General features: G+C 38.0%; 1 protein-coding gene and 1 long non-coding RNA gene across 4 annotated transcripts in view; one reads left to right on the top strand and one right to left on the bottom strand.

Annotated features, from left to right (window-relative positions):
• LOC140683659 (uncharacterized) overlaps nucleotides 1-6,857 on the bottom strand; it is a 47,826-nt gene extending 40,969 nt beyond the window's left edge. The window contains exon 1 of one of the 2 annotated variants that reach the window (XR_012054887.1): nucleotides 6,436-6,857. This is a non-coding gene — a long non-coding RNA (uncharacterized lncRNA). Of the gene's footprint in view, nucleotides 1-6,349 lie in introns of both variants that reach the window. The other variant, XR_012054886.1, reaches the window with a different exon arrangement.
• The window catches only part of HMGCLL1 (3-hydroxy-3-methylglutaryl-CoA lyase like 1), a 73,298-nt gene continuing 58,340 nt past the window's right edge, over nucleotides 5,903-20,860 (top strand). The window contains exon 1 of one of the 2 annotated variants that reach the window (XM_030267362.4): nucleotides 5,903-6,134. In XM_030267362.4, the coding sequence (XP_030123222.4) occupies nucleotides 6,030-6,134 (105 nt within the window). In that variant the 5' untranslated portion in view covers nucleotides 5,903-6,029. Of the gene's footprint in view, nucleotides 6,135-6,370; nucleotides 6,523-20,860 lie in introns of those variants that run through there. The other variant, XM_030267364.4, reaches the window with a different exon arrangement.

Raw genomic sequence — 20,860 nt, 5'->3', positions numbered from 1 at the left:
AATAATTAAGGCTAGCATGGAATGGTTGAAACTGCAAATGGCATTCTTGTAATGAAAAAGAACACTGTTCTGTTTCCCAGAATATTGCTTAAGCAACACTGAGAGTCCTAAACATAACAAAAGTAAGATGTATCCTGCTTCACAATATCATATTAGCATTTTAATTTAAGTGTATTGTAGGTTTTTTGTGCCTGAATGAAGTTTACAGATAATTTTGTGTTAGAATGCTGTGGATTCAAGAATGTGCTTTTTGTTGCAAATGAAACATGAAGTAGTGCACATCAATTTTTATGTGACTAAATCTTGTATTAGTGATGAAGATAGCAAAACAAGATGTAAGAAACCTGACTTTTCCTAAGTTTTTTTACTTTATAGTGCTGTTGCTACCATTCTGTTAAAAAGGAAATCTCTAAATGCTAATACCATTCCAGTAATTCCTATGTCAGTCTTTCCTCTAGAGTTACAATATTTATTTGCCTGGTTTAGTCTTTACTATTGAAGCCAAAAAATACAATTCTTTGTCCTACCTATGCATACTACTAAAGAGGATTTTAGATCATAGGACTCAGCTGAAAACTTCAATCTGACTCTGAAGTTAAATACAAACAGAATTAGAGAAAACAATGATGCATACATACACTTGATCTCAGATTACTTTGCATTACGGCACATGTGATATTTGTTTTTATCCTACACTACACACTATTCCAATTTATTTTTCATTATTTAGTGGTATTTTGTCTAAAAGTTTTTGTTGTGTTGATAATTTAAAAACTGCTTTCAGTTACTGTGGATATGCATTTTAATTGCACATTGTTTAGGCAAAATTATATGAAGTAAATTGAAAAACACAAAACTGCCATATTAAACAAGAGCAAACTACCTTGGCAAGCACATCTTTTATGTGCAAACACAAACTTTTCTTTGTCTCTTAAGTAATAACTCTGCCTTTTTTACTGTTTAGTTTCCAAATTAAGAAAGTCTATACTGCACCAGAAGACTTCTCTATTGTTTTGCTTTTGTTTTTTTTTTGTCCTAACTTGAGTAATGTTGGTAACAGAAGAAATAGAAAATTTCTAGTGTCAGACTGGTCACTATCGTGAAAAATATGTTTTGCACATTAACTTAGTAATTAGAAGAATAAAATAATAATAAAAAAATAACATGTAAATTTAGTTTTTGTGTTTGTAGCATCTACATGCATTTGTGTTTTATTGGATAATGCCTAATTCATTTCACTTGCCAGAAAGGTTTAAAATAGAGAAGTTGTATATGGTTTGTAGAAGATGGTTCATTTTGATACTAAAATATGTAATTAAAATAAATCAGAATAATTGCACACTAAGAGAACAGAAAATGTTCAGGTCTTTAACTCTTTTTTCCTGTTTGGAAAGCATCACTCCCAGAATCCAGTGGAGGTACAATTTTCAAGTGGTTATTTTGTCCTGTTTTGACTAAACTCTGATAAAAGCTTTCTATTTGAGAAGCAATGGATATAGCATAAAAGCATTCTTTATCCAATAAACATTTCCTAAGAGTAATTTATAGTTTCTTTTTATCCTACTTTATGTAAAAGAGTCACTTTTTTTGAAAAATAAGAAAACTAGCTTCACTGACAATCAGTACTATTTTGTTGTCTCTTAATAACATAAAGAGAGGAAGGAAATCAGAGGTTACTGCATATTCTACCATATAATCCCTATAAAAAATCACATTAGTATTTATTGGCAGAGAAGACTAGGTGGAGATGGTGATACTAAGTACATTGATGTGAAAAAAAGAGATGGAAAAAGTCTGTATAACAGTAGGCAAAACACTTGCTCTGAAAAGCAAATATATCCTTAAATATATATAACACCTTGAAAATCCATTCAGGAATTGGCTCATAGTTTCTCCTGATACTGTCAAGTGGTAGGTCAGGTCCCTGAGACAAAGAAATCACAGTCTAAATGATGGAGTCAGACAAGGGACACATTTAGTTCAGCAGCATTTCTGTCAGTTATGGAAATAACTCAAATGGAAAATGTTATCCATAAATGAGCTCTTTCTGCTACAATTCTCTGCTGTCCTTGATATGCCTCATAACAACTCTAGGTAGCTATGCAGGGCTGGTACTTTGGAGACCACCCAAAGTCCCAAGGACTGCTGAGTACCATTCTTGCCAATGTAAAAGTCAGCACCCTTTACAAATGTAAAATAACACAGCTTATGACACATCCTCTTTTTAATGACTCTGTGTATGGGTGTGTAACTATGAAACCAGGTCTAACCTCACAGAATTTCCTTCTCCTTTTTCATGCTGCATAGTAGCGTGAGAATAAAGTTAAAATTTGTCCCTTTTTGTGTTTGCTTGTTTTACATTGTGATCTAGTTGTCATAAACCCTGCCATCTGACCAAATTAGTGAAAGAATAGAAAAGAACAGGCTCTAACATCTGGCAAGACACTAACTTGGACTTTCTTCTTGATTGCGTCTGTTTCCAATGCCAGGTGTCTATCACCTGGGATATAGTTTTACTTTGGCAAAGTAAATCTATTACTAACTCTCTGAAGAATGCCGTCTCTGAATGATGCTGCAGCTAATGGAATACTGATTTACTGCCACAACTGTAAAGGATATTTTTTAACATTATGTTACACTTCCCATCAATTTAGATCATCCAGACCGACCATGTGTGAGAAGTTATCTACATTTTTCTCCAATAAAACTGAAATGATGAAAGCTTTGCTTTCCCTGAGGTATGATTCAGTATTGGTAGCCCCATTGTTCTTTTTTTTAGCCCTCATCTTTGTCAGGGCTGGAGCATATTATTCCTGAAATGCTTGCCAGAATTCTATGGCTTACTTGTTGTTTGAGACTCACCATATGTGTCTTTGATCCCTGCCTAGTAGGCACTTTGGCTGCTTGCCAGTTTGGCACTTATGATTATCATCAGTATGAATAGCTCCCTTGCTTCTGATTCTGTCCTTCTTGCTGTCATCAAATCACTCTTTAAACAACTTTCTTATTTTCTTTTAGATGCTTATAAACGATCAACCTATTTTTACCATGCCTTTCTTGGCCAAGCTTTTGTGTCACACTGCAGGAAATCCAACAGCTTTATATTTCCACTCCTAATTATCTGACTGCCAACTACCTGTGTAACTGCATGGGAACAATAAGGAGTACAGAAACACCTCTTGTGATAGTGTTTGGAGTTACTCTGCACATTACACAAATATGCCTGTTTTCTCCATCTGGTTGGCTTGGTGGCATGACTTCTATGAGAGATTATTTATTTTAGTCAAAAGCATTCCTTTTAATAAACGTTTTAAGACCTTTGACCAGAACACAGTGTGAGCCAATGACAATGATCAATTCAGAGGAGTATCAGAATGATAAACAGTTTTAAGAGACAGATGGAAAGCCAAAAGCCAGTTGTGCACAATTTCTTCTCACTATCCTGATAGAGCACTAAATACATGAGCCCTTCCATGTGTTCTAGTAAACTGAAGGTCTTCCAAAATGCTGGTGTTGAACAAAAGATATGCAGAATTAAAATAAGGAACAGCACAGGTCATATAAAAGTCCAGACAACGAGAGGGCCACATGCTGTTACAGAAAGATCTGCCAGAAGTGTCCATTATTCTTTACCTGATCCTGCAAACCCTTCAGTTACTAAATATATTGGTACTATCACAGGACAAGGGTATCTGCCTTCATTTTAACTCATAAAGTGGGGTGGAGTAAGTTTTGTAGCCTCTGCAAGCAAAGAAGAGTAGCAAGATGATTGTGTGTGTCTAAAACACAATCCTCTTTGAGTTTCTTTCACTCTGTGCTGTCCAATGTGACTTGTGTCTAGCAATAACAATCCATTTTAGCTCTTGAGGTTTTAACACATAGGGCCTTTTTCAATAAAAAGATTATCACACCCTTCTCCCAAGCAACATGCATATTTCAGATGAATGTGTTTTATATATACATCTCTTGTTTTTGAAACAATTCCTTCTTGCATTTAGAAGGACCAGTTGAAAAATTCAGTGCAAAACTGGCAAAGGTGAAAACAAATTGTGATTGCAGGGAGAGTAAGAGGTAGAACAGAAAAGAAGCAATCAGAAACTGTTGCATGGGAACTCAATTTGGGATAACTTTAGAATGTATGTGTTATATTTTCCTTCTCTGCCCAACAGCACCAGGAATTAAGATAAAGATGTTCTTTTTCAGAATATGTGGTGGCACTCTTAGTCTTGAAGCAGGTTTGTGACAGTAAGCATCCACACTGGATGGAGGCTGGAAGAGGCCACTGAGGTTTTAAGCCCTACAAAAACAAAACAGTAACAGACATAAAAACAATACTATTAGAAGGGATTTAATGTGGAGAAAAGAGCAGGTTGATATATAAGCTACCTGTGGTGCATTACAATACAGCTAATTTCAGAGGTATTTGTAAGAAAGATGATTAAAGGCCATATGAAATTTGACTTTGGAACTGGAGTAACTCAAGGACAGGCGAGGTAGGTAGGAGAGGTACACTTTATTCACAGACATACTCCTAACTTTCTTGTGATTGCAGTTATCCTTTTTCCAGCTGGCTATGAAATGTACAGAAAAGTGAAAATGAAATTATTAATCTTAACAAAGTGCCTTTCCTTTCACATATACCATATCATTGATAAACTTTCTCTCACTGTGAGACAAAAAAGAAAGGCATGATTTTTTTTGCAAGCTTCTCTATATTTTATCTCTAACTAAACAGGTAACAAGACCTAGAGCAAATACCTAGAGCCAGCATTTAAGGAAAGCTCAGTGGAATTCTGAACTGTGAAAATAAAAGAATGTTGGATTCACAAATGTTTTACTGGAAAAAAAGCAGAAAAGATACTACCTGCATCAGACCGTTGTCAGTAAAAATACTTCCTGGCACTTTTCAGTGGCCAGATTTGAAATTGCAAAGATGACCATCAGTAACATTTTTAATTTTTCACACTGGATTTTAAATATCTTACTTCTGAAAAGCCATGAGTATCCTTGAAAAACAATAGCTTCCCAGCCAATCAATCAGCATCCAGTTTGGTTTTACAATGGCTATGGAAATACCATTTTTAGATGCACAAAAAACAAGGATGAAAAGCAAAACTGCAAAAGAAAGACGGGGCTTTGAGAGCATCATTTCTATCTGTAAACAGCTGAAACAGACTTGGTGGTATACCTGATAATCTTTTGCAGAAAATGATTGATGGAAAGGTTAATAAATTTAACAAAATATCTCTGATACCCCAGAAAACAAATGATCCAGAAACAAATTTTGCTTCAGAGGAGTTCGGAAAGTTGGCTGACATTAAAATGATCCGTTACAATGAAAGTAAGGGAGCATATATTACTTGCTGCCGCGGAGAGAGCTGTTGAAACCTCAACAGTATTACATTTGTAAAGCTCTAAGCTTTTGCTACCTAAAAGGAAAGCAGAAATGCCAGTGTGTGCACGAAGCCTCGTGTCAACTGGACGCCCGAGTGAGCACGACTTGGTTTATCGTGCAGTGTCTGCACGGCCCAGGGATTCCGAACAGGACACGCAGGCTTGGTCTGGGAACAGCCCTGTCCCTTCCCTTGCTCCTCTCTTTCGCTCCTGCTGCCTAAAGCCTTGCCAGGCCAGGCTGGGCCGATGTCCCGGGGCAAGGGGCATGTGTGGCAGGAGGCTGGCTGTCACCACGCTCGGCCCTCCCGGCTGTCCCCAGCGTTCCTCCCGCACGCACGCCCCGCGGCTGCAGCCTGCTGCGGTGCCGGCCGAGCCCGCAGCGAGCGCGCCCACCCGCAGCCGCGGCTCCTCAGCCGGGAAGGCGAGGCGGGCAGGAGGAGCGAAGGGGCAGAGGGCGAGGGGCGCGGAGGAGGAGAGGCACGGGGCGCGCCCCGGGGCCGGCGGGCGTGAGGCGGCGGCCGCCGCAGCCGCGCGGGAGGGGACGCGGCGGCGCTCGCGCTCCGCCAATCGCGGGGCCGCTGGCGCGCGGGCCGGGAGGCTGCGCCCAGCCTGCGGCGGCGGCTGCCGAGCGAGCCATGGGCACGGTGCCGTCCGCGCTGAAGCACTGCCTCAGCTACCAGCACCTCCTCAAGGAGCAGCTGTGGATCGCGGAGCCGCCCGCGGCCGCGCAGCCCGCGCAGGTACCGGCAGCAGCGGGTCCAGGGATGGGACGGGGCCGGCCCTACAGGGCGCGGCCGCCACCAGGGGGAGGACGGGGCGCCGCCGCCCCCTCGCCGCCCCCTCGCCGCCCCCTCGCCGCCCCCTCGCCGCCCCCTCGCCGCCCCCTCGCCGCCCCCTCGCCGCCCCCTCGCCGCCCCCTCGCCCCGCAGGCGCGTTCCCCGCGCCGCTGCCGCACCTGCCCGCCGGCAGCTCCCGAGTCTGTCCCCTCCCTCCCGTCTCCCGTCCTGCCCGGAGCTGCGGGTGAGCGCGGGAGGCCCATACCCGCCGCCCCGCAGCGCTGCGGTGTGTCTGGTCACTGTTTCAGCACACGGCCGGTGTTACGCCGTGTTCCAGGCACTGCGAACACAGGTGGGTGGTGCTGGGGCAGCGGTGAGGCAGTGGCAAACCCACTCAGCAGCGGTCCTCGCCACGCGTGATCATTCCCTGTGTGAAAATGATAAAATGTCAGGGTGAGGCGCATTTGGGCGGGCCGCAGCCCTGCCCTTGCCGCACGCAGCTTGTGTTGCTCCCACGGGCGCGTTTGCTGTCGAGGGCAGTCGCTGCCGCCGTGGGGGTGCGCAGGCAGAGCCATTGCGGAGGGGTGAGGGAAGGTGGCTGCTCGCCCTCCTGTGTGTGAGCTGTGAGCAGGTGTGCACAGCGGCTGCAGGGAGTGTAGGGTAGTGCCAAATCCACAGGGTAGACCATGACTCTACTAAACATGGCTTCGTAGGGGAAGAAGTGAAGCGAAGTTACCAGCATATCCTTTCTGAATAGTCGTTCAGTCCAATTCCAGTTCCAGTAATCAGTCAGTCCTTCAAACCTTTAAAAACGTAAGCCAAGCCTAGAACAAAATCATTTAAACTATACTTAAATACATTTTAAACTTACTTTCTAAGAGCAGCTCTTGTTTGTTGCATCTTCTGTTTTCAGATAGGTGGTGGGATCATCTTCCATTTTGCTCCACTCTTTGGAAGTGAAATTTAATTACTATGTAGCAGTGTGACTTCAGAGGTGGAGAGATGATGAACTATGTTCTGAGTGGTATGAGAACTGGCAGCATTTTAATTTTGCTTCAGATGATCTGAGCCTCGTATCTCAAAAGATGCATATATGGAATACCCAAAGCAACATTGTTGTGAGCATAGGGGTTTGTATAGGTAAGCCACATACAGCTTCCAGCTATTGTATTTCCCTGTGAATAATGTCTATCTAATTTTGGGGAAAGAAATAATTTTTTAAATGGATTTTTTAATGGCAAAGAAATAAAATATGGTAAAGAAATAAAGCAATAAAAAAAATAAAATGGACTTTTATGTATTAGACCTGAAGCAAAGCACTATAATTCTGTTCATGTGCCCTCGCTACATTTTGGTGCATAATTCCTTTCAAAAGATCTGAACATCTTTTAAAAGTTTCCTTCAAAATACCTTGATATGCCTCTTAGATTGTGTCAATCTCTCTCCCCCTATCAGATGCATTTGAAAAGTCTTATGCAACAGAGTGGGTTTGCAGTCAAAAACAATCATTAACATATTCTCAGAAAATAGTAGATTAAAAAAAAGGTTTTCTTTATTGTAATGGATCCTTTTACTTAATTTTTGCAGTGCTCATCTTTCATTTTCATCACCATTTTTCTTCGTCCAAGGATACAGAAGGATGTTTTCATCAGTGAACAGCAAACATGAGAATATACAGCAAGCATCTTCCCCATGCACCTTGATGTGGGTGTGAGCTGCATAGTAGACTAATTAAATCCAGAGTTGATCATTGTTCACATTTGCTTCTGCATTACCTTGCTGTGATTTTACATGAATCTGTTCAAATTTCCATATTTCTCACGTGGATTCTTAAACAGCCCACAAAGGTTTTCCTTATGTAGGAGTGCATTCTATACCAATCCCGTTCAAGAAAAAAAAAGTGTTTCTTGTTATGTGATCTAGAAACTATACTGGCTCAAGTAATGATTGTAAAAGGTTTGTTGGTATTTTTTTTTTTATGACCAGTGTATGCAAGATAGTTATAGCAGCACCACTATAATGATATTTATGAGAGTACACTAAGGAATAAAATAGGAAAGGGGGTTTAGGTACAAGAACAGTTTCCCAGAAATAATGCTTTCATGGCTGATAAAAACAAAGAGTTTATTGCTGAAATATTTTCAGGAGTTTCTCAGGATTTTTCTTTAACCACCAAGTAAAATGTAAATGTTGCTGCCAGAGCTCTTGTAAAAATCATTCTATTTTGTATAAAGACCACAACTATATAATAATTTGGTTATATACAGTACTGACTAATTTGTAATCCTGTCCAGGTTTAACCACTTGAAGCTCTACTGGAGGTGAAATAATGGGTTCTAAAGTGAATAGTGGGATGTCTTAGTCTTTGTTTTCCCTTATTTTTTTCTGTTTCACTTAGCCAACTATTTTTGTGGTGTTTTTTGAACAATATTTGACTTTAAAAGATAGATTTACTAGAGTAGTAAAGTTATTAAAAAGGAGATATGAAAAGTAATAGGTAATTTGGCTAGGTGGCTAAATAGGCAGTAAATAGAATTTTCTACTACCTATTTGTAGAAGTTACTAATACCTGCTTCAGTCTTATTTAGACTATAATGCATCAAAAAATTACTGAACACCTGACTAGATGAGCTATCACATTCATGTGGCAGTGTGCTAAACTTTCTCCATATGCTTAATTTCTTAACTGCTTCAGAACGCTTCTGTAATGCTTTATATAAAGAATACAGTCCAGCTTAATTTTCTTAGCATTACCCCAATGGATATGTTTTTTATTAACAGGTCTGATTAACTTAATATTAAAGGTCTGGTTTACTTTTACTAAGTAAGAGCTATAGTACACAAGATTTTGTTAAAGACATGGATTTGTATCAGAACTGTAAAATGTTCTGGTATCTATGGAGAAAAGAGGTGGCTGTACATACTGCAGTATTGGGGAGATTTCTGCAGCGATCAAGGTCATTTCTGGTGGTGACTCAGGATTTGACCAGAGTGTGTAATGTACATTGTGGTCTGCTTTGGGAAATGCTCAGGCTGAGCAGCAGGTGTTTATCTGCTGCTGGTGTCCTCTGGTTAGCAGGAACCTTCTTGCTGGAGAAGAGATGGTCTGAGAGTAGTTGACATTGGTCTTATCCTACAGATTTATTGTTACGTTGTCATGTAGGCTAGAACGTAATTTTGATGCAGTAGGAATATGGTAAAGACACAGCTGGAAGTGCTGGATGGCTAAAGTAGTGTAAAAGACTGGGGTGAAATCCAAGAATATAGAATGATTAGGTGCTTTGAGACTTTTAACCCAAACTAGAAACTTTGACCTTAGTGTTAGAAGAGATTGAAGAAGAACTTTGGAATCTTCACAAATTGTAGGATGACTATGAGCTGCCAATATAGCCATTTAAAAAAAGTCAAGTTAGGTCCTCTGATAGAGTAGAGTGAGTATCTCCAGTCAAACAGGGAGATGTTGATGCCACTGCAAAGAAACTGTATCTGTTCCATTTTGGTTAGTCATGTTCAAGAAATTCTGGCTGGGATAGGTTAGGTCTTGCACCACTGGAATTGGAACATTTTTTTGAAACATTGACTGGGAAAAGGGAGGTGAAATGTAAAATTACTTGGGTTTGTTTGATATCTAGTGTTAAGACCTGGAGGATGTGCAGGTAGTGTGGGAAGAAGAGGAATTAGCTGCTTAAAATAAAGGAAGATGTTGCTACCCACAAACACACACTTATACTCAGTCCATATAATAAATAATAAATTCTGAGAGAAGATGCTTTCTTGATTGATCAGAAATTTCTGAGATAAGAGCATGATCAAAATCAGACTTTCATACTATGCTAAATACCCGTAAAACAAATCCAGCATTTTTGCTTTTCATCAAAAGGGAAATATTACTGCTGTGTTAATGTACACATATAGAGCCCTTTTGGGTTAGAAATGTCACAATGGTGCACATGCTTTAAAATTAAACCCTGCAGTAGAGATTAAGGATTTTTTTCTATTTTGTAATATGTTGATAGGGAAATAAATATACAATGAATAATAAGAATTTTATTGCATAAGATATGAATAATCAGACACATATTTTATTATCTGGTCTTTTATCAATCACTTCAGCGGAAAACTGCTAAATGCATAGTTTACATTTCAGAAAAATATTTCCAGGGATAGTTTTAAGGGTTGCCCTTCAAACTTAAGTTATTACAATTAGAAGTAATCAGCTCATACCTTTTTTTCCCTAACTTTTCGAACTTAACTGGATTAGTTATTGCAGGAGTCTTGGGCAAGGTATTGTATCAATGGTGAAGATTTTGAGTAATATTTGGGACGAAGTTCTAATATTGCAAAAGATGGAAAAGATACTGCAGGTGATAAGAAGGAAATTATATTTACTCTTGGAATGTTGTTATAGCTGATATTATTTTTAGATAATTCCCTTGTTAAATGGAGATTTATTTTACAGTTTGGTGTAAATGAATGAAAGTTACTCCAATTGTGACATTACATTTGAATTTATTTGGATTAAATATTCTTATGAGAGTCATTCTCAGCAGCTCTTGCAACAAAAACACGGATTTATTACATGTAGAAACTGCTAAAAGGTGCACTGTTGAAAAAATTATACTGGGTAGACATTTCTTCTTTGTTTGAGTGGGGCTTTTTGTCCACAGATGTTAGCTGTTTTGTATGGGAATAAAGGTGTTAGTTTATGAGTTTCTTGGAAAAAGAAGTTTAAAGGCTTTGAATGGATGAGATGTGGACTGAAGCGCCAGAGGACATTGCCGGAATGTTAGGTGAAATCCATAGGGAAATAATTCAACAGCAGCATCTGGAAAGGAACTGTATGTGGCTTTAGGGCTTACTTTTAATGCAAGTAGTTAAGATGAGATTAAATATAGGTGTTAGTATGTGAGAAATGGAGGAACAAGGTAAGTGATGAAGGTATATCATGTGGAATACTGGGATTAGGGAAGAGATTTAACAGAATCCACAGCTGATCACATCTGAATTTTTAAAACCCTGGAAACATAATTTGAATTGAACTATATGCTATCTTCATAGAAAGTAAAGCAGTGTACATTAATATTTTATTGTGGGAAAAGAAGACAGGGAATAGGCCAGTTCATTGGCTTTGGCACATCACTTTTGCCAGAATGGAATGAATGAAGATGGTGGGAAGTTAAGCTACTAAGCCAGTTGGCTGTTGGCTATACAGAGAGGAATCAACTGAGAGATTGAGAATTTTCTCTTGTCTCCCTGACATTTTTTGATATTCCTTACTTGATTCAATTTCCTAAGCACTCTTGTCTGGTGCCATGTGAGATGCCCTAAGGTAGCTGCTATGGCTTATAGGATTGGCAGGTATTGAACAGGATTTACAGGAGACTCATGCCTTCTGTCTCAATGGCTAGAGGTCAAGTCAGATGCATCCCAAATGCCTGTACTTAGCCATCTGACCTGTGCCTCTACTGTTTGCTGTGTTGTTGGATAAGCTTTTGGCCATTGCTGACAATGCTGAGAAGTGGTTCATCTAGTTGGCTGTGTTTCATTGATGACACCATTTAAGATACCCTATAATATCCTCCTTTATCTCCAGCTTCCAAAAAGCCACAGGACCTGTGTCCTGCATCCTCTGTTGAGAAAACCTTAAGGCATTTTATGTGAATATATACGTTGACTGCACAGGGATACCTAGGACACCTGTAAACATAACTGTGTAGATACTTAAGGATTTTTGAAGTCCAGATCAGTCCTATCATTAAGAACATTACAGGACATTTTGAGCTTAATGAGTGGTCTGGCTGCATTGCCATTTAGTCCATAACTAGTATTATCTATTCTCAGTCGTTGGAAAAATCCCTCAGTTAAGTTTATGTGTCACAGTAAAATGAAAGTACAACTAATATTAGTACTATTAGATATTTTTTCCCTTTTTTTTTTCCTTAGTTAATTTTGGTCTTATTACCAATTTTACAACTACATAAATTTCTTTCTCATCAGTTGATCACTTTATTATTCAGAATATGGAGGCTTAAAAAAAAGCCAGACAAACTTCCTAAATGTGCAAAGTCTAGAAATGAAAGCAATAAAATTTGGAAAATATCATGATTCATTTTGCCATGACAACCCTTAATCTTCTCAAACAGTCTGAAGTGATATATTCCCAACTTGATTTTGTCTTTTTTATAGTTCCTCCAGTACCAGTATATTTTCTTCTACTTGGTCCACTTCAATGGTTTCAGGATTCCATGATATATTTTTAAAATTTCATACAAGAAATTTTTTAATGCCTTTAATTATTTTCAGCTAAATTCAAAGAAAATTATATTCTTTAAATATGCTACATTTGACTAATTTCATAGTGAAAACGGAAGATTTTAAAAACATCATTAATGGCGTCGTGTTAAAGTTATAATTTCCTTACCATTATTGGGAAATTATTATGGTAACACTTTACAGATGTTATTTTACTAAAGAACTTCATAAATCTCAAATTCTTCTGAAGGATGACTTGGCAACAGTGATGAAATAAATAGCCTTTAAAATACTGTCATTTTAATCAGTATCTTTGGAAACAGAGCTATGGAAAACAGTGGTGGGCCACCTGTTCTTAAATTCATTATTTACTTCATCTTTTAGGCCCAGCCTTTGGACACAGAAGATGACGTTGATTGCAATAGTAATGGAGAATAGTTGATTTACCTTCAGCTTTTAATTTTAATTCTTAAAGCTCTATGCATAAGTCACTTTTATTGACAATGAGTTATTTAGAGAGACTTACCTGATAGGGTGGATGGGCAGTATATTCATTTCCGCGCCCCCCCCCTCCCCCCCCACCGATATCCCAAAGTATTTTAAAGAGCAAATTACTTGCACATGTTGGATTTGTAATGATGATCATGCCTCTGCTTTTTCAATGTGTGTGGAAAAACAGCACTCTTTCTGTCTTCTAGAATTCTGTCTTTAGTCTTGCCTGTAAAACACCGTACACACCATAATACTATTACCATAAATAATAGTAAAGGAAAGTGTGGGAGGTTTTGGCTCCAGTGTCATCAGTATGCTGTTGATCTCCGTTCTCTGTATCCTTTTCATCCAGCCCAGATGGCAGAGTATAATTGCTTTTCCAGGCTTTGACCAAGATAGGGATATGGATGAAAGTGAGTTGGCTGTAAATCAGCTTGGTTAATGGAGAAATGCTGCTTGTTAGCCAAGGGAAGCATTTAGGGAAATAGAAAAAGGTAATGTATACACCATGTCCTGAAAATACATTTTTAATTTTTGCTGGCTGTGTTGGCCTCCTATTAATAATAGAGGTCTCCAGTACCATTTATTATTGATTTCATTGTAACACAAGTATAACTGTGGTTGCCTATGCTTCTCCTACCAGCTGACACTACTAATAGGTTCCTTGATCATTATTTTTCAAGTTATCAAAAATTGCCTGTGACTACAGCACACCTATGTGCATTTTTAGGTTGCATGAACTGTTGGCTGTACTTTGAGTATTCAGATCTCTGCTATTCCATGTACTCTAAATTTGTTGAATACAGCAACAAATGATTTTTAAAAGGTGTCAAGTTGTCAGTGATAATTCAGAAAGCAGTCTCATCCAGGAGACAGTTATTTGGCAAATGTGGTCTGTCATTTTTTTTGTCAGGTTATGAATTTTTGTAAATTATAGACATGAATATTAAAGAAGGTATTTTTTTGTTTTCAAAGGTAGTGAACAATCTTTGGGCTTGATTTTATCTTTCTGTTTGTCCTGTAATGCTGCTGCCTTGTTTTTTTTTAAAGAGCATCCAACATCATAGCAGAGAATTGGACATGTCTGTTAGACACTCAGTCTCCAGCTCCTGAGATTTCCTTCTTTGAAGGGCTGTCAGAACAGCAGTTTTGTTAGCCTGTCATATACCTGTGGAATTTTCTGACCCACTGGAGCTTGCATTAGGTAAATTTTAAGCCGTGACCATGGGAGATGTCTGTGTGACTCTATCCTGACATGTAGTAAGTTATCCTTGGCTGCATAGTTGGAATGCAGCATGGACTCTCGTGATTTTGATGATCAATTTAAAATGTGTAATGTATATAATTCAATGTATATAATTCATTTCTTCCCTTTGCTTACTAAAGGGAAAAACTTCTGGGGGTCTGTAACTATCTTCACATCAAAATTGCTTCATAGATATTTTCCAGTATACTTTTACTGGCTTTTTTTCTATTGAGTTATGAAAATAACAATGAAATGTCTAAATTAATATTAAATCTTAAATTTTGATCATGATATGCTTATATTTCTCCATATTTATTTATATTATTTGAAGTACTACTAGTAATTTTATTTTATGTAAAACTTGCATATGTTTCTTTGTGAATGTTTATATGAATATATTTTGCTCATGACTGTTATATAAAGTGGGAAATACTGCTTTATTGATTTTCTGTCCATCATAGCCTTTACTGTGTCCCTGAGATACCACCACCAGTTAGGTAGTGTGCTATCATTTCACCATATCTATGCTTTGTACAGCTTTGGGGGTTAAAGCAGTATATGAAAAGTTACAAAGCCAGGACTTAATCAGAACTAAAGCTAAAGAATATGGGCTAACAATTCATGGCTTTATATACTGCTGCTCAGAAAAACATTTGCCTGGTGTAGTAGTTCAGTGTAGCTCATCAGTTTGGAAAGAAACACTGTTAAATTTTGTGTAATGGAGAGATCAAGAAGAAAATCTAGTTTATGAAGAAACTGAGAAAGCCATAAAGAAATACAGAATACTGTTGCAAGATCAGTGTGGTAACACATGTGATTTGTTTGACTAAAAGTAGTAGTTTCAGAATGCATTCCAAACCCACAACATGGTTAAAAACCAGTGAAGAATCTTTAAGCTTGTTTACTACTTCTTAACTCTGTACTTCCTCATGGAAAGGGAAAATTAGTAATAACCTAAGAAGGAACATGAGTTTAGTCTGCGATGTTATCTGAAAACTACAACAGAAAACAACCTTCACTCTCTCATACATTTAGAAATGTATCATTATTACATTTTTATTCTTTTATATTTTATTGTGTTATATTCTTATGCTTTTAAAATAAAAGTGAAAGTAGACACCTCCAAACGGTATTCAAATGTATGACTACACTCCGAATTAAACAAAACAGACAGTTCCAGACTTTCAGTTTATGTGTGTTCATGGTTCAAGCTGAGTTCATTTCAATTGGTTGTATGAGGTAAATTGTGTACTAGAGGCAGCTGCAGGTTCTGGTTTCCCATCCATTAAGTACATTCACTGTAAGCAAAGTGTAAACTACAAGTCACAGAAAATAATCAGCAGGTGTTTCACCCAAAGTATGTGAGAGTTGATCTCTTCTGATCTAATATAAAGGAAAATAGTCTGGGAAGTGAGGAATTCCTCCTGTTCCCTCTCTCAGACTCCTGCAGACAGAGATTATATTGATTTATGAACTCTGTAGCTCTATAAAATGTGCTATTATGTGTTTGTCTGAAAGAAATTTTCTTGCTTTTAGAAAGGAGTTCCTTACTTGTTTTGCTACATCTCATTGCATTTTGCTAAGACCAGGGAAGTACTGTGCTGTGAAACTGGTTTGCAAACTTAGTACCTCTGTGGCAATTGTCTGTGTGATAGGTGATTTAGCACAAGTGTATATTATGCTTAAGTTTTCTCTTTTATAAACATGATTCTGTATGTGTATCAGACAGAGCTCTTTTACTACTAGTTGAATTTTGTTGTATTTTTTCTTGTCAAACCATTGTTTGTTGCTTGAATAAAACATTATTCTTTGGGATTACTGTCATAGCATCTGATAGCTGTAGCCTCTAGTGGGTAAGAAGATAAATCAGAGAGAGTTAACACACAAAACACTGATGTTCAGATGTATTTTATGAGTGCTCCTACTCTAATCTGAAAAGTGTGATATTCCTGGCCTCGATCAACAAAGCTTATCCTTAGGGTGCTAAGCATTAACAACTACTACACTTTTGTTTTAGGTAGGAAGGGGCAAAGAAAGGAAGAAATAGGCTGCATTCTAATTCCAGCCTGTGTGACTTGGGTTAAAGAAATACTCGAGGAGTATATCTCTGGATTGGATATCAAGGAACAAGGTTTAGATAGTACAATGAACTCGAGAATAAGAAATTTCTCTGTCAGGGATAAAGAGGGCCAGCTGCTCCCTAAGGGAGGGACCTGAGGCTAGTAATAGGCAGGTCACCAGGCAGTCCCACAGGAGCCAAGTGGGGTGAGAAGGGTAGCCCTAGAGGTGGTATCCTGGAGGGTAGACCTGGAAGTGGTTCAAGCACAAGTCCAGGTCATTGGGTGAGTTTGTGGTGTTAGGGGAAGTCCCAAGTTACAGCTGGGAGTATAGGCCAGTGAGTCATGGTCAGGCTTTTGTCCAGTGGTGGTAAATAGAGTCGGCCATGCAACCCTGTGCCCGTCAGGCAGGTCCAAAGTGATGAGAGGGACCCAAGGTCAAACTGCAAAGTCGGTCCATGGGTCTAGGTCTGAATTGATGTGAATAGTCTGTTTACAGAGGAGTCATGGGAAAACAAAGAGGCAAGAATTAAGTTGGTCTGATTTGCTTCTAAGCTGTAGTTTGGGCAGAAGAATAGAGATCATGCCAGTTGCTCCAAAGAGATTCTCTGAAATGACTTCATTGTCATTGACTTCATTGCTCTTCATTGGACTGATGCTAGCTGAGGTGTCTTAACGTTGATCTGATTACCTTGTCTGCTGTGGCTTTGGAAGACCTATTGTAAAGGATTTTCAAAAGGAACAGTGATACATGGATGGTATTTTGCTTTTTGAAATTTGTAACTATGTCCATGAGTAGTGTCATTGAGTGTGATTTGAATGTTGTTCTTTTGTGTAAGAATAGTATTCTTAACGCAGCAACAGTTTTTTTTCAGTCTTTTGGACATTCCTTAGTAATGTCATTTGTTACCTTTTGGTTTGCCAGATCATCAGAATAATTTTCTAAATCAAAGTAGAAGTTTTTTTCTTTATTTATTAGTTAATATTATTTGTACTTTACCACCTTTGCTTTTACCATTAAAATTCTCTTTGTAGACAAGATTAGATCAAACAACTGGCCACTCCATCAACAAAAGCATAGTTTAGTTTGATTCCTTTTTGTTTAAAATCATATTTATTATGTTTTCATATGAATGACTTTTTTTGTAAAAAACCCTGCAACAATAAGTAGTATTCTAGCAGATTATATTGGAATTTATTAGTTAATTCATATGACAGTAGAAATATTAGAATCTATTACTTTACCATTGAAATCCCTACAGTAAATTATCTCCCAGTTCAAACAATCTTCTGATATATGTAAATCACTACTTTTTCAGCTCAAACAAACCTTCTGACCTTGACAATGTTTTGGCTGATTCCCGGTGAGTTAACTCTGCACTTAACTAATCTTATTCTGTTATGATTTACTTGGGTTTTATATTTTGCCCTCCAATGGAAAATCTCCAGTCCATTGAATTATTTTTTGAAGCAGGAAGCCCCAATATTTCTACTCATTAAGTGCCAGGCTACTGTTTCATCTATGACATCCTAGTTTATAGCCCAGGATCAGTTTTGCCATTTCATTTTCTTAGTCAGTCAGAATCAGAAACAATATGGAGAGTCCTAAGTGTTATCTTGCACATTGCTTTTATTGAAATGCATCTGGTATTTCAATGGAATTTTGTACTCTGTTGTAACTGCTTTGTTTGTGGTATGTCTGTGTTAACATTCAGGTCATGAATATGGAGTGATGTAATAAGAAAACTTAATGTGATGAAAGATTCTCAGGGGTTGAGGGGTTTTGCTAGTGATGGTCCATTCATGGCTGCTCTTCTCCCGGTGGTCATGTCAGCAGCATACAGCAGAAGTTTTACAATGAATACTCAGTTTATCTTTACTGAGGGATATTCCTCAGGTGCATCGCACTGTTTTTTGAATCTTCGCCATTTTTTTCTCTAGTTCAGCTGGGAATTAATATGTTTCATATCTGCCTTCTAGTAGTGTGAACTATGTGAACAAGGATTTTAATTTCTTCCTGTTTATTTCCTCTGTGGCTTGTAAAGTTTAGAGACATCTATGTGTTCAGAAGATTGATCAGTTTTCTTTGTTCTCCTACCAGCAATCATATTATTAATCTTAGAGCCTTCTCCTGGATTTTGGGCATTTTTCCAGTGCAGGTATACATTATGGAGTTATGATGCCACCTCCCTGCTGATTCCTGTTGAAAACTGCTTTCCTGAGTAATTCTTTGTACAAGATGGACCTACCTTTGTTCAGTTGTCCTCTGTGCCAGACCACCACCTTGTGGAAAAGGAAAGCAGAGCTTTGTCTTGCTTGGTGAGAAGGATTGAGAAGACATGAACCTCCAGATCCTTCTCTCTTACTTTTGTGTTTTTCAGTTACCTTTGAGAAGCTCTGGATGCTATTTGCCATTGCTGTTTCTGCTCTTATGAATGCCCTTCATGGAATAAAAATCAGAAGGCTGAAAGAACCTCAGCACCTTAAGGAGAAGTAGTGACAGAGCTTAAAAAGCACATTTATTTAATTTGTTTACATTTATTGTTACAGTAGGAAGATTCTATTGCTTTAATTAAAAGTTACTAGGGTTTTCTATAATAAACCTAAATTTGCAGAAATTTATTGTTGAGAGAAAATGTTTCCGTACAAAAATTTGGCATTCAATGTCTCAAACTAAATGGCTTGGTTTTTCTTTTTCTATTTCTTTTAAAAATACTCTTTGGCTGCATTCTGTTTTGAGGGAGGCAATTTTTTTTTTTTTGGTGGTTTTATATGCTTTTTGTGCTCCCTTGGCAAGGTTTTATACATGGAAAAACAAATTTTCCAGGCTCTTAGTCTTTTATGTCAGCTATTTCCTTTTTGATATTTAAAACATGATAATTTGGTGGTCATTACTTTTTAACAGAGATCCTGTATTTCAATAAGCAGTCACCCCTAAGTATTTGCCATTATTACTTTTCATATATTGTTACATAAAAATAGTTCATATGGTTCAATTTAGTAAATATATTTTCTTAAACAAAATTGTGTACCTGACATGTTTAGTGGTACTAAAATTGGTACTTGTGTATTTTTGCAAAGTTTACCATTTCTCATTCATTTAAAATATGGAAACTGGTTTGCATTTTTCTATTTATTTCTATTTTCTAATTATTATCTGTAGGAAATTTAATGCCATAGTTAAAGACATTGAAATTCTCTAAGTTGCTCTTGTTGGATCAGAAAATCATTCCTTTTACACAAAGGTGTGGTGTACATTTGAAATGCTCCAGTCAGAGTTTAGGGAAATGAGTCCTTCAATTCTTGAAGCCCAAGTCCTGGTTGAGGGCTGATGCCATCCAGGTAGTAAACAGAGAAGTGTTTAAACTCTGCCTAAATTCTTACAGACTTCAGTGTGTTCTGTGCACTTGAAGTTTGACTAGTGAGTGCAGATGCCATTGAGCCTGGCACAGAATATGACTCGTGGCTCCAGTGATTTCTTCTGATGTTATTTAAGTAATGTCCAGATATCTTTCAAGTGTGGTGCTGTGATGAGAAAACCTCCTAGAAAGTGGAATATTTTTTTTCTTCCCAGCAGCTTTGTCAAGTACATATTTCTTTCTCTCTTGGAAGAATGTCCCAGTAGTTAGTTACTGAGTACTCATTCACAGGACAGATGAGATTCCTTTACTCCTTGGATTCCACTTGGGCCACAGCATAGAAAAATGCTAGAGTCATTTTAGCAGAAGATGGTACACATACTCTTATAGTCTCCAATTTGTTTCTGTGTTCTATCCAGCAGAAATGGACTGTAAAATATATAAATAGTATACAGGGACCTGAACCTAAGTATTCTGCCTGTCTTTGACTTGCTTGTTATCTGAGCTTTAGTAACGCAGCATAGGAGAAATCGTTAGTTATGCTAGGGAGATGGATGATCAGAACAGAATGTGCGAGATGAATAAGAAACTGGCTGAGGAGGAAATAGGAGATAATGTTGAAAGCAGATTTATTAGACTGAAAGACATTGCTGGTGGAGTTCCTCCCTGTTTTCTTAGAACATCTTTCTTCTATAGCACTAATCTAATTTTTTTTTTTTTGAGATAATACATGTTTGTACTAAAATAAGGTAAGGATATTAGTCCAAAAGTTTTCACAAGAAAGCATCAAGGTGGTAATAGCTACTGATAATAGAAAGACAGGAGACATTTTCAGTACAACATTGGATGCCATACAGGAGAAACTGAGTGACATTGAAGATAGGACCGATCAATGCGCCAGAAATAAGATTAGATGAAATACAATGCAAAGCAAGACTCCTCTGGACTCAGAGCCAAGAGGTTTACTCTAAGCTGTTAGTTCATCACCTTGAAGAGTGTACAGATTTGTTTATAGTACTGCCTTGAGTTTTCAGTGTGTGGGAGTCATTTCCTATGTAGTTCTCAATGTTGTTCTCACGCTATGAACAGTGAATTCAAATTGAGTCTGACTAGTGAACAGGAAGGCTATAGAGAAAATCAGGGGCATCAGGGGCTGAGAGGCTTGGACTATGGTTCAGAGAGATTGTATATCTGTAATATCACAGACAGAAAATAAAAACCAATACTTGTATGCTTTTCTGCAATATCCCCCACAAACTGTTGACCCCTATGAACTCCAAGGGC

This window comes from Taeniopygia guttata, chromosome 3, assembly GCF_048771995.1.
Source record: "Taeniopygia guttata chromosome 3, bTaeGut7.mat, whole genome shotgun sequence".
NCBI lineage: Eukaryota > Metazoa > Chordata > Aves > Passeriformes > Estrildidae > Taeniopygia > Taeniopygia guttata.
Note: the sequence above shows the minus strand (reverse complement) of the source record. Positions and strands in the feature narration are given on the sequence as shown.